This window comes from Castor canadensis, chromosome X (genome assembly GCF_047511655.1).
Source record: "Castor canadensis chromosome X, mCasCan1.hap1v2, whole genome shotgun sequence".
NCBI classification, from domain to species: domain Eukaryota; kingdom Metazoa; phylum Chordata; class Mammalia; order Rodentia; family Castoridae; genus Castor; species Castor canadensis.
Genome location: NC_133405.1, coordinates 20,446,390 through 20,460,392, shown reverse-complemented (window position 1 = coordinate 20,460,392; position 14,003 = coordinate 20,446,390). Strand labels below are relative to the sequence as shown.

Here is a 14,003-nt window from a genome sequence, read left to right as displayed (position 1 = left end):
AAGGGGACATAGATTTGTCCACTTCCTACCATTACCTGTTGAAGGGGGAAGCACCCATTAGGAAGTTCTGAATATCAGGGTGGCTTAGAAGGTAGGGCAGAGGGTGGAGCAGTAGGGTTGGGCCTTGTCATTGCTAAGGGGATTATTTGGTCCTCTTTCCCCATGTTTATCCTGTGGCTTACAAAGAATGGCCAGCGTTTGAGTATCTAAATAGCAATTATGGGGCCAATCTGGGTGGTCTCAGAGATGAAAGAAAATTTATAAATGAGAAGTTTAGAGACCACAGTAACGCCCATTTTGCTGTTTCTGGGACTATAACCTTGAGCTAACAATTGGCTTACAAGGGGTGGGTTTGGTGGACCAAGGCCTGAGGTGGGGCTGGGAGCAGGGCCTATGAAAGGGGCCGCCCCCCCCCCCCCACACATACACCCGGGACAAGTGAACCTGTCTGTCTAGGCCGGATCCTTTTGCCTGTCACCCTTTCCCCCCTTCCTGTGTACTCATACCTGCGCAGATTTATTCTAGGTGAAGTGGCGTCAGGCCACAGCCAGTGCCACATGCGGCTGGCAGCCTAGGATGTGCGTTGGGTCCTCTCTATGGATTCTCTTAGCTATGGCAGGCGTACCTGCTGTGCCCGGGGGCTGGCATCCCTGTGCACGAGTACACCTGTTTGTTTTCCCTCTTTGTCTTGTGGGGGCGGAGTTAGGGCGAGTGTGGCAGCCATAGTTTTTTTGTAACCGCTTTTGCTCACTGGTGCCTAGCAGTTGATTTAAAGTTGCTTTAGACTGAGGGAGCTGACAAACTAGTGGGAATAACTTAAGTCATAAGGTACCGTGCTACAAGTTTTTTGTGGGAGGCCAGGGTCCCATTAAGACCAGGGAGGGGAAGGCAGAGACTGGAGGCATGACACATGCCTGAGGGATTAGCGATCACCTGTGCATCTCGGTTGCTCACATTGACTGGTACTGGAACACTTTCAGCAACAAGAAACCTCCACTCTTGGGTCACTGTCTAAGGCAGAAGGGGCATTAGACTGGGGAGATAGAAGCAGTCATCAGAGGCTGTAATCAATCAGGACTTCCCCAACGTAGCATGAAGGAAGTCTGCTTACACGGGAAGGAGGAGGTTTAGGAGAGATTTTGGTTGGTTTAGAGGCTGGTTTAGAGGCTTATAGAACCTGCACAGGGGAACAGGAAGTATGGAGGGAGGGTTTGGTGCCCAGACAGGAAAAGGATTGGGTGTAGGGTATTTCTTTCCATTTACAAGTGTGCTCACAGGAATTGTATGAATCCCTTAAAATATTGCAATTGAAAGTGGCATTAAGTGGCCATTTGGAGACATTGTCAAATTGATTTTGGGGCCAGGCTTGATTACAGAGAAAAATGAGCTTTTGGGACTTAAGATCAGGTGTTAGGTGAAGGTGCCCAAGGTTGGCCAGGAGACATCCTGATGGGGAGTCTGAGGGAATTTGGGATGGTCCAATCTCCATAGTGAGGCCTGAACTGAGGAGAGGATATGACGGGCGTCCCTGTGATATCGGTTCCTCAGGAGAGAGTGGAGGTGGGACTCCTGGGAGGCACGTCTTCGTCACCGGGGGCCCACAGTCCTGGGGAACCCGGTCCCCAGTGACGCGAGTGAGCTGAGACCTAGCGCTAGGATTTCGAGGAAATGAGAGAGTGAGATCATGGCTCTGCGTGCTTGGAGGGCTCTCCAAGAGAGGACCTTGATGGTTGATTGGCCGGTGTTGGATGGTGATTGGAGGCGCACTGCGGTGGAGGAAATTCCCTGTGAGTAGTGAGTGTGGCTTCTAGGTTCGGGGGTCCCCACAAAGCAGCTCAGATCCCAGAGGAAGGGAATGGGAGTTTAGAGAGAGAGAAAGCGAGAGAGAGAGAGAGGGTGGGATGAGCAGGCAGGAAGCCGGGAGAGCAAGGTCAATGCTGGGAGTGCACCCGATCCAAGTCACAGCACCAAAATGTTAGGAAAAATGCCGCTTGCAAAGAAAGCTCACGAGAAAAGTCTCACGTCCAAGAGCAAGGTTTAATGGTAGGCTCGAACTGCCAGGCTGGCTGGGGAAAGATGGCGCAGTGCTGACTCTGGGCTAGGTCTGGGCTAGGCATGGCTTTTGTAGAAGAGGGAGCTTGAGGAAGTTAGCATGTGCACAGAAGTCTTAGAGCGTGGGGATTTCTGTTAAGGGTGGAGCTGCCATTGGGGGTGGCTCCATTTCTCAAGAATGAGGCCTGAGGATAAAATGGCCACCGATTCACAAAATGGCAACATTATTCTATAAGTGTCTACATTCATAAAAAATTTTATTTCTCTCTAGACATTGTTTCTGAAGGTACGGTTTACATTACAAAAACACGCCTTGCTTAATATTTTGAACAGATTTTAGTATTGGAATTATTTCTGTCATTTATGTGTCTCCAGCCAGTGGTTCTTCAATATTTGAGATGGACCTTTCCAACTGAAAGTAATGTTTAATATAGACCAGAAATGGGGTGGGGGTGATAAAGAATGATGGAGGGGTGAAGTCAACTATGATATATTGTAAGAAGTATTGTAACTGTCACAATGTACCTCCAGCACAATACTAAAAAAGATAAATAAATAAATTAGAAATATTACTCACAAAAATAGAAAATAATGTGCAACGTAGAGATGAATAGGTAATATTTCCAAAAACTCAGACTATCACATATTCAGTAATGTTTGTATAATTTTTTCATTCATGTGTTTAATTTCTAATAAAGTAACAATATTACAACTAAACAGAGATACTAGTTAAAATTTTTTTATTAGCATATAATTGTACAGGGGGATACATTGTGATATTTACAGTTGTGCTTACAATATATCTTAGTTAAATTTACCCCCTTCATTTTCTCCCCTCCCCCTTCTTATGGTGTGTGAAATACTTTCTTTTTTGGTTGTACTGGCAATTAAACTCAGAGTCTTGCCTTTCCTAAGAAAGTGCTCTAGGCACTCATGATCCTCCTCCCTTAGCCTCCAGTGTGCTGGGACAATAGTGCATCACCACGTCCAGCCTCTATTTTTAAAAAAACTTCAAATGCTTCAAAGTAAGATCTGGAAACAGCCTTGTAACTCACTGACATATTCTCTCTCTCTCTCTCTCTCTCTCTCTCTCTCTCTCTCTCTCCCCCTCTCTCTCCCTCTCTCTCCCTTCCTCTCACTCTCCCTCCCTCTCTCCTTTCCTCTCCCCCTCTACCCCCATTTATTAACTTCTATTCCTAATGAGCAGATATTCTAAGATTTTGTTTATACCCGGAGCTATGCTTTATGTTCTTTGAGTCAAATGCAGTTGTCATGTAGCCTGGGTAGAAAAGCAGAGATTAGCTTAGCCTCGCCAGGCAGCTTGCTATATTACCTTTTGTAGGTATAAAACCAAGACTCCTACCTGAATTTGTTGTGACATATTCATTCGGCTTTGTTGAGAAGAAACTATATGGGGCAGAGGTGGAGTTAGGAAATTGGTTAGTTGTGATAGTTCTGGCCAGTGATGATGAGACTCGGCTGAGGTTGTCAGAGTAGGCTGTAAGGACTTATTTGATTCTGACTATATTTGAAATTAGAGATGGAAGCATTGGCTGCTGGATTTGGACCTTTGTGTGATGGAAAAGGAGTCACAAAATGAATTCTGACAAAATGAAAGAGTAATTCCTACCCTTTTTGTACAAGTTTCCTTGGTTTTTTCTTTCTTCTGCATTTCTAAAGCCTTTAAATTGGACTCCTGAGCTCCTTTAGAGCTATTTTTTACTGGATAGTTGTCCAATTGTTGTTTTTTGTGGGAGGAAAGAAGGCTGGGATCTCCTACTCTAGCATCTTGCTGATGCCCCTCTATTCCTGCCAATAACTGCAGGTTTTCATTTGTGTAGTAGGAAAGATGACATTGCCAATTTGAGATGTGAAAGACTAAGAGGGGAAAAATTACAACAGTAACTCAGCTTTAGACATGTTAAATTTTCATAGGCACATGGACAATTGAATCTGTGGTTGCTTATATCTGGAGGTACATGCATTTTGAAGTTGTCCTCCATAGATATCGTATCTAGACACACCAAACAAATGTATATAGATGAGACAGAGAGAGGGAGAGAAGGAGGGATGGAGAGAGGGAGGAAGGAAGGGAACGAGAGAGATATATCCGAGATCTATCTCATGTAATTCCATCATTCTTTATTTATTTCTGGGTCATAGAGTAATGAAATGTTTGTCTTTGTCAATATTGTTGGTTAACTGGTGTGGTTGTGCTGGTGAACACTCTTACCTGCCAGGTTTTGAGTTCCTCCAGGTGCCTTTGCCATCCCTGCTACTCGGGTTCTGAGGCCACAGCAAAGGAGTTCAGAGACAGCTACAAGACAGTTACAAGAGGAGGGACTGTACAATAGGTGAATTGGGAAGAACTTTCCATTTGCTGACTATGTGGTCTGGCTCCTTTCCGTTTTCCTAAACTACTCTATTTCAGCCACACTGGCTTTCCTGTCTTAAAGTCCACTAACGTTGTGTTTTTAATTGCTGCTCTCTGCCTGAAATGCAGACTTTTCCCCACCGTCTGTGGGCAGGGAGGTGCCATGGCCAGCTGTGTGCGCTCACGAGAGCCACTTGCACCTCTTCTCAAAACCATGCTCAGTGTCTTCACGTAAGTTAATTTGAAAAGGGTCCTGTGAGAGCACCCTTATTTTCCCTGGTCCATTATCAAATAAGAGAGTTTTAAATATATAAAGGTGACCACAAGGCAGAAATAGAGGGAACCTCCTTTATTCATCCAAAGGCAATATAGCCAAAAATTGACAGGGAAAGTTCAGCATTGTCTGCCCCTCGAGGCAAAAAGGAGGGAATGAGATGAAAAGTACAACAATAAGCCGAGGCAAAATCACAAACAACATAACCTCACATTGATGGAAGGTGACAAAACCTAGCCATAAGTCACAACTACAAACTCTGAGTGCTATCATTATTTCCAATGTCAAAGAAAGGCAACACAATAGGCTGCTATCTGCTGGAATCTTACTCCAAAGCAGGGCCCATATGTCAACTCATTCCCTCTTAATGGTCACAGTATTTATTTGTGGGTGCTGTATGCTGCTCTTCATAGCAGTTAGGAATTGGTCACATCGTCCACGTGTCCAAAGTAGACCGTGTTAAAGAATCAAACGATGCAGATGCAAAAGCAGAGCGCCAAGGCTGCACCAAAGCCAGTGAGTGACTCTGGCATGTGCTGTGGCAGGAATCAAGAAAAGTGCTTGTCTCCATGGTTCAACATGGCATCTCTGCATTGCTCAGACAGTGAACTGAAGAGGCAGGAACGGGAAGAGGGTGTGTATTTCCTTTACAGGTCAGAACTTTATCCGTGCCAATAGTACAGAGCAGCAGAGCAGGTGTTACTGGCATGGGGGCCAGAGCTCTGAAAGGAACAACACCATGTGCATGCTTCTTACTTACGCCTAGAACGCAGCTGGCTCAGGACAAAATCATTGTCATTGGAACAGCTAATCAAAGGGTGCCCAGGCCCAGAAAATCAAGTCTAGGATGGTGGCAAGTGTAGGCGAATGCTCGAGAATTTACATGCCTTGGAAGGTGGGTTTTAAAAATAGCTAAGTGCAAAGCTCTTCTCTGCAATGAGCTCAAACAAATCTGCTCTGCCAAGACAGCCCACTGCAACGGTGGGCTCTCAGGAGTTACTGTCACTCTGTGCAGAACCCAGGTACCTCGACGTGCTCAGGGAATTCTTCTCTAAAGTGTGCAGCTTGGTGTGCAATAAGGCCCGATTTCTTTCTGAAGCTTTTAGAACAGTGGCTACACTTGTATGGCTTCTCCCCTGTGTGGATTCTCACGTGAACCATCAGGCTGGATCTCTGCCTATATCTTTTCTCACAGTGATCACATGCAAATGGTTTCTCTTCAGTGTGTGTTTTCTGGTGTAGAATGAGAGCTGTCCAACTGCTAAAGCTTTTCTCACAACAGTAGCACCCGTAAGATTGTTCCCTTGTGTGAGTTTTCATGTGCTCCATCAGACTCGACTTATGCAGAAACTTCCTCCTACACTGCACGCATTGGTACATTTTTTCAGAATGTCTTTTCTGGTGCATGGCAAGGTGTGCCCCGTGAGTGAATTGCTTCTTGCACTCAGCACATTCATAGGGCTTCTCCCCCTTGTGAATGAGCTGGTGGCGATAAAGTTCTGACCTGAGAAGGAACCTTTTCCCACACACGGAGCACTTGTAACCTAGTTCTCCTGAATGAGTTTTCAGGTGAACAGCAAGTTGGTGCCTATAAGGAAAACACTTTTCACACTGACCACAGTGGTAAGATTTCTCTCTGGGAACCTTTGGCATGAGGACTCTCAGGTTGAGAGACTCCTCCCAGTCGGAGCTCTCTCCTAGGTGGGACCCGGGCTTCATGCAACTGTCCACTAGCTCGTCGGGGGGCTCTTTGCAGATAGGCTCCAGTTGTTCGTATTCTGAGAGACAAAATATGAATAACACTTCAGGTTTTTCTGCTTTGGCATTTTATTCATTGTCCCTCCCAGCACCAAAACCCCAAGAGAAGAAACAGAAATAGCAGGTCATCTTCTTCCAGGGAGATTAGACAGATGGCAAAGAAGAGTTACACTCTAGCTGGGCGGGGGGAGGGGGGAGGGAGCAAGGGGGAGCAGGGGGTCGGGGGGAGAAGGTGGAGACACCCAAGAGACATCCCCACCCTCTCTACCCTGATGAAGGCGGGCATTAACTGTTCTTTCTTCCCTGGCATTCAGTAACCCCTCACCTACCTCTCTTGGAGCCCAACAGTTCCTCTCCTCCATGCTCCAGCAGGAAGCTCCAGTCAGGCTCCAGCATTTCAGGTCCTGGCCAGAGGGAAAGTGTGGGTGCGGTGGGGTGGGGATGGGATCTGAGTCACTACAGAGTGCCTCAGAATTCAAGATGCTTTTTTGGACATGTGCGCTCTCAGCACCTACGTCCTCCTCACTTAGAATTACTTCACCAAGAGTAAGGTAGGTTGAGGTGAGCAGAAACTAGCACTTGCATAAGCTGTGTCGGGAGAGCGCGTGGATTAAGAGTTGGGGAGGATATCTGACCATATCTGTTCTATTGGAAAATTCTTACATCCACTAGACAAGGCTCATTGTGTTTTAGAGCTTAGCTCCGGGGCACTGCTGTTAACATTTAATGTCACTGAGAGATCAGGTCCCTGTGCCCACTTCTGCTGTTGTGATGGAAGCCACCTGAGCAGTTGTTTCATACAGCGGCCTGAAAGCCCTCCTTGTCCTGGTCTAGGCAGACTGAGACTCTGTCACTCAAAAGGCCAGTGCCACCAACTCCAAATACCTTCACAACCAATTATTTGAAAATTAGCCCCCAAAGCAGATTTTGAGCTATTTGGAGCCTGCTTGCTTTGCATACCCTATAAAACTTTGCCCGATACCTGCTGGCTGTTGAAAGGCAAAGCCTTGAGGGAAAAAGAAACCCAAGGTGATAGTGTCTCCTGTCCCAGACAGTGACTATGACTACCCATCAGCCATTCCTGAGAAGATGAGAGGTGACCTCAGCTAGGCCCCTGTGACCCCTCCCTCAGCTGGAAGAACCCTTGCCTGGCTTCCTTCCTGACTCAGGACCTTCCCCATAAGCAAACCTGATTGTCTGTCAACAAAGCTTGAGTGAGGCACATCTGCCTCTTGGCCATGTCTTTTTTGGGAGGGGCAGCATTGGGGTTTGAACTCAGGGCCTCACACTTGCTAGGTAGGCGTTCTACAGTTTGGGCCACTCCCCCAGCTCATTGGCCAAGTCTTTCCCTTGTTCAGCCCCCACATCCTTCACCGTCTCACCCTGTGTGGGGAGGATGATATTTTGGTGATAAGAAAATGAGAAAGAAATGTGGGAATGGCTGAGTCCACAGGACAATCAACTGACCTAACAGTTCCAGATGGCATCAGTGTGTGGAACTCAAAATCTGAAAGAGCTCTACATCCATGTAGCAGGCCATTACTGGGTAGCATATGAAACTTGATATTTTTCCTGGCCTCTGTCTGTGCCTCACTCCCCTGAGCAAGCAGTAGTGCCAGTGTTCCACGGACCTCACAGCTTTGGACCTGCCTGGGTGGGTGTGTGTGCGGGGGCCGGGGTGGGGTCATTAGAGGTGCTGAGACACCATAGAAAGATCCTGTTAGGCTCTAGTTATGTGCAGGGCAGAGTGTTGTAAGCACCGTGTGGCCGAGTCTCAGGAAGAAGGTCAGCACACACTTCTGGACCTAGTGTGGGCTATACCTGGCTCATAATGGCACTGATGAGGCACAGAAAGTGGCAGAGACAGGATACTCAGTGCTACACAGCTTACATTTTAGGAGCAGTACTCCTGCTAGTTCTGACTATTGAGGTCTTAGTACCATCTCCCTCTAGCATCTACAAGTGTATGGTTTGAGTTCAGATGAGACAATACTTAAGCCCGTGTCAACCGCAGACCACTTTGCTCCGCAGAAACTGTCTTTCCAGGTCTCTGGGCAAGGACCTGTATGCTATAGTCACCCCTTCTTGTTCATCACCCAACACCCAGTCAGTCCATCACACCTGCTAAACAACGTTTGAATCACCCCTTTCACCCCATCATCACCAACATGGCTCCAGTCCACCGCCCCACCCCTCCACCCCCCCCCCCCCCCCCCCGGCAAGGCAGCAAAGGGTCTTCTCTCTGTCTCCAGGGCCTATGCACTCAATGGTCCTCCTGCCCAGAGTCCTCTCCCCTCATCACTTGCACCACTCAGCAGGCTGAGTTCGTGCTGCAGGTGTTTGCCGAGATCCACTTCCCTGACAGGTCATCCCTCCCAGCTAGCCCCCCATGCCCTCCTACACACCTTCCCCGTCACATACGGGACAGGCTGTCCTGTGGACATATGTGAACCACCAGCCAGAGGGTGAGCTCCAGGAGGACTGGGGCTGCGTTTCTGCTGTGTTTACTGCCACATCCCCAGGGTCTACCACCTGACCTGGCTCTTGACACATCTGGTGATGCTGGTTGAATGGAGGTGCTAAGATGTGGAAGACACATGGTTTCTAAGCCCTGGCCCTGTGCTACTTATGGACACATCAGGCACTTCCAGTGCATAACTTGGGTTGTTCTCAAGTTGTTTCCATTTTGTCTGTTGGACCCTTCTGTAGTTCCACCATGCGGTTGGTCAATGTGCCACAACATTCAAACTGTGCCTGCTGAAGTAAGGGATGGGGCTGCAGCCAGAATGGGGCCAATGTTCATGGGGGGTGAGGGGAGGGCTGGGGTAAGGGGCATGGTTTCTAACAATGTAGGAGAACCCCAAGGGGAAGGACACACAGGAGCACCCGGACTACAAGATCCAGCTACCCTTTCCCACTGGATTTGCTCCTTCCAGAACTCACCCTGTTGTGTCGGGAGCAATGACATTGAAACCTTTGTGTGTGTCGCACTCACCTAGAAAGCATGTTAGCCAAGCACCCTGGGTTGTACTAATGAGGAGGGCCTGCGTACCATAATTGGAAAAGCACTCTTCTAGGTGGGGAAATAATAAGATAGATACTTCCTTTACGTGCCGCAAGTAACAGAACCCTCTTTGAGGATCTGAAGACAGCGTATTACCCAAGTATTCAGCCCAAATGAGGTGCTCATGCCATAATAGCAGCTGTAGCCTTTGCGACCCACAATCACAGAACCCCCGAGTTCACTTGAGTTCTCAAGCAGGAAGAAAGAGCAGGAAGAAAACCCTCGCCTTACCAGGATCCAGAAAGGGCTTGCATTTGCCAGCAGCATGGTAGTTCAGCTCTTGCTGCCCTGACTGTGGGATCCACGCCTCTGCCCCCAAGGCCTCTTGGGCAGATCCCCTTAGCTGGAGTGCAGGTGACCGCGAGTGCCTGTGTGGTGGCATGAGTTCTGTTTGCACTGGTGGCAGTTCTTCAAAGAGCGTGTCATCTATGTCAATCTGGGAAAAAGGCCAGAACCCATCAGTCCAAAGTCCAGACACTCTGGAAGTAAACTGCCCACCCACGGTCCAATGAGCCACACGTGTAGCTTGAAATTGCCCAGTGGCCCCGAGAAGCAAGGCATAGAAAGAATGGAGTTTGGCCAACTGTAATAGTATGTCACCCTTATTCTCACATGTCCAAGACCCATGATTTCAACATGTGATCCATGCAAACAAGTACTAGCGAGGTCTTCCGCTGCTTTCCCCTTCATGCAAAGACGTTCACAGGCGGTGTGCTTTTGATACTCAGTGCAGATTTCAGAGTGCACTGGCCACACACTTCAAGCGCTCAAGAGCCAGGAGGGGCTCGTGGCTTCTGTACTGGACAGGGCATGTCTAGACCCTCAAAGGCAAAATCTTCTATAGTTAAAAACCAAGAGGACAGAGAAAGGAAGGGAAACAACTCATTCGTGCTACCCAAGGATGGCAGGAAAGGTTGGAAGCCTCCTGTCCAGGGCATCACCTCCCCTGATGCCAACAGCTCCTGCAGAGTGTCCTGCCCCACTCCCCCATAACCAAGCGTCCCTTACACACAGCTGGAGCACCTGCTTCCTCCTCCCAGAGACACTGTCCTGGGCCCAGCTGTGGCCTCTCCAGAGCGAGGCTTCACGCAGCTGTTCTGAACAGAGGACGGTGCCACGGCTCCCACGGGCCGTTTTGGAAATGCTGGCGCATGGTGCCAGTGCACTTTAGTGGGCCAGAGATGGGAGCGTCTCTCACAATGCAGAGCTGTCCCACGTCCCTACCCAACGTGGAGTTCTCCCTCAAACATCCACGTGGGTAACATGACCTTCGGAGAACCACATCCTGCAGATCAGTTACAGACAAAATACTTGGCACATTTTAGCGTGACTCTGATTTCTTGGGAATGCACTCCTGTGCAAAGCAGAGGAAGACTACGTGACTTATTGTTCCCACTTACCAAGACTTGTTTGCCACTTTGGGAAATCACATGACAAGCAGCAGTACTGCTCATAGCACTTGTGCCTCACTGTCTGAATTCCTAAGTGTCACATCACACTGAATCTAAGCACAGATGGAGGCATGTGACTGCTTCCTGATGTCATCCGGTGAGGGGAAGCCCAAACAAGTTCATGCAGATGTGCACATTAGCAATAATCAACTGTGTTCCCTTCCTTTAGGTCCTCTCTAGACCCTGCTGGGCTCGGGGCTGGAAAGCAGTTTCGGGAAAGAGCCACATAGTAGTTTCCGATGTGTGGGCGGCATTCGCCCTGCCATGTCTTCTCCTTCCTCTCTTTTCTTAACCAACTCTGAAACGAGGTAAAACCCCTCACTCGTGCATTGGCAGGGCTCATGCACACTGGCCGAGCCTGGAACTGGCCTTCAGGCCGTCAAGCCAAATATGGATGGATTTGGTTGATGCATGCAGCTGAATTCTGCTATATGTGAATTTCATTTAACGATAGCAGAGGGGATAGGATCAGCCAGAGAGGGTTAAGAGCCAGTGAGCCAGCAGAAGGGAGAACTGAAAGGGCTGTGGAATGACACAGGCATAAAACATCTGGTCCATACCCAGCTGCCTCGGTGCCTCTTTGGGTCTAAGAACAAAGGCCCCAAACTCTTTTCTTACCTGGTACTCTGGTCTCTCATGTTCTCTCTGTAAGTCTTCTATGAGGGAAAAGAGTCTTTCTTTGTTCTCTGGGCAGTAAGTGCTCACCCTGGCCTCTAGGTGGGTGGGCAGAATAGTCAGGAATTGCTCCAACACGAGCAGCTCCAGGATTTGTTCCACAGAACGCATCCTTGGCTTCAGCCACTGACTGCAGAGCTCCGAGAGTTTTCTGAAAACTTCCCGAGGCCCAGCTTCTGCTATGTACTGGAACTGCCTGAAGCGCTGGCGGGAGGCTTCACTGTCTGCGTCGTCCCGGTGCAGCACGGGATCCCCTTTGCACAGGAAGGGGGCCAGGAGGGAGTAGTCCGCGGGGCTATCCATTGTGCCCGCTGGCTCCTTAGAGCTTATCTGGGGCCTGAGGCCTCAGATTCCAGGACGCTTCTCTGCGAACTCCTTCGGGGGAGCCACCTACAGCAGAGGAAAACTTGAGAAGTGAGGCATAGTGGTGGCGATGAGAAGACATACTCAGTGCCCTCAGGTTTTCAGAATCAAACCTTACCAAGCCCGAGGACGTGGACTGACTCTCTTCCCAGATAAATACGCATACGAGTCCACCTCTGCGTTCAGCTTGCAAAAGTTTCCCATAATCTCCAAGCCCATCCACAGACCCTCTGGCACTGCGCCCTCCTCTCCAGCATGAGAGCCAACACCCCCATGTGGCCACTTCAGTGGGAATAATGAAAATCACCAATTGAGTTGCCGGCCACATTTTAGCTGCAGAGAGCTATCCAGCATTGGGCAGTTCTGCTCTAGAAGTGCACGGGCCCCAGGCTGGTAACCCCTGCAATTAAGGAGACTCCTACAGATGTGCAGGCCTTGAGCCCACTCCCAGTCTAACGAGGGCAATCTTGTGTTTCTGAATACCGGGAGACTGCACACACACTCTCACACACACATACACACATAGACACACACACACACACACACACACACAGACACACACACGAGTAGGAACGCTAAGGAGAGATTGTACTGCAGAACCTCAAAAGTTCTTCTAGCTTGCAGTCCCCCTTATAGCCAGGCCCTGCAGGGACAGCTAGTTCTCAATCCCTTGTCTTCTCATTGCAGAGTATGTGTGATCTTACTATTGACTCCATGCCCTGCTCCGCCATCCCCTCCCAACATAGCCTTCCAAGCAGCCCACCTATGAGGAAAACACACTGCACTGCCCAACGGGCCCTGGGAATTTGCTGTGCGTTCTTCCTGAAGGACGCTTATGGAGTTCCCGCCACGTGCCAGGTACAGTCCTAAGTGTCCTGCATAGATCAGTTCAGTTCGTCCTCACCGATGTTGGGAGCTGGGGAGTAGCGTGGCCTGCTGAATGCATAGGAGGGAAGGGAGGTTTAAGGCCTGGGGGGCGGGGGGGGGCGTGGAGCTCAGCTAAGCTGGCCACATTCCCAATGCCAGAAGGAAGTGACGATGAGGTTAGAATCTATGGTTTCCTGCATTTGAGAAGTCTAAATAACATGAAAATGTTCTTGTCACAATCTCTGAGGTCACGGACACGGTCACAGACACGGTCACAGACGCGTCTCCGCGGGTCTCAGGACTTGTACCTGCAGGTGTGCTATGGGTTGGCCTTCACTCTGTGTTTTCTGGGATTGATCCGGTACCTGCCCTCTTGTCTGAAGGAGGCCCTAAAAGAGAAATGTGTGTGATTCCCTTCCCACAGCAGACTCAATATCCACTGTCCCCATACCATTCCACCCAGTGCCTGTGTGCATAAAAGCAGGAGACTCAGGGCTTCGCGACTTCATCATCTGTTCTGTGCAGATCCAGTGGTGTGGAAACTGAGTGCCAAACAGCACTGTCCCTCCCTGCACAGAGGAAGTGCCCGACAGAATGAGGATCAGCCTGCTGTATGCGACCAACCTGGGGTTGAAAAAAGCTGAGGTGAAAACTGTATGGGGAACGGACATGGACAGAGTTTTTGTCGTCATTCCCTAAACAGTGTGGTATAACAACCATTTCCTTAGCATTTACATTGTATTAGATGCTATGGGTGCTCTAGACACGATTTGAAGTATGGGGGAGATGGAGAGATGGAGACGTGACTAGATTGTATTCAAATTCTAGGTCACACTATAGAAAGGTATTGAGTGAGTGGGTGTGCTAGGGTAATCCTCGAAAGGTTCGGTCACCAGTCCTCCTTGGGTAACAAGGGAGGACCGTCATTGCTGGCCATCACTGTGCCCCAGGAAAGTTCTAATGTCTTTAGCCAAGGCTCCCAAGCTTCAGGCTGGGGCCCTTCGAGTGTGGCTCACCCATGCACGTGCCCCGCCCTCCCCTAACTGACTGCGAAGCTTTCTCTAAGTCTACCAGGGAAGTGACCTCGGGGGATCCTCTCCAGGGGCTGGTCCCAATTCCAGTTCA

General features: G+C 49.1%; 1 protein-coding gene and 1 long non-coding RNA gene across 2 annotated transcripts in view; one reads left to right on the top strand and one right to left on the bottom strand.

Annotated features, from left to right (window-relative positions):
* The window catches only part of LOC141419615 (uncharacterized), a 33,398-nt gene extending 20,086 nt beyond the window's left edge, over positions 1-13,312 (top strand). The window contains exons 2-3 of the long non-coding RNA XR_012444248.1: positions 12,699-12,869; positions 13,126-13,312. This is a non-coding gene — a long non-coding RNA (uncharacterized lncRNA). The remainder of the gene's footprint in view (positions 1-12,698; positions 12,870-13,125) is intronic.
* Positions 4,754-11,951, bottom strand: LOC141419786 (zinc finger protein 449-like). The gene is made up of 4 exons (XM_074063469.1): positions 11,592-11,951; positions 9,754-9,958; positions 6,788-6,862; positions 4,754-6,478 (listed from the first exon to the last, which is right to left on the bottom strand). Exons 1-4 carry the CDS (start codon positions 11,949-11,951, stop codon positions 5,703-5,705), a joined length of 1,416 nt encoding a protein of 471 aa, XP_073919570.1. The 3' UTR covers positions 4,754-5,702.
* Positions 13,313-14,003: the final 691 nt, after the last annotated feature.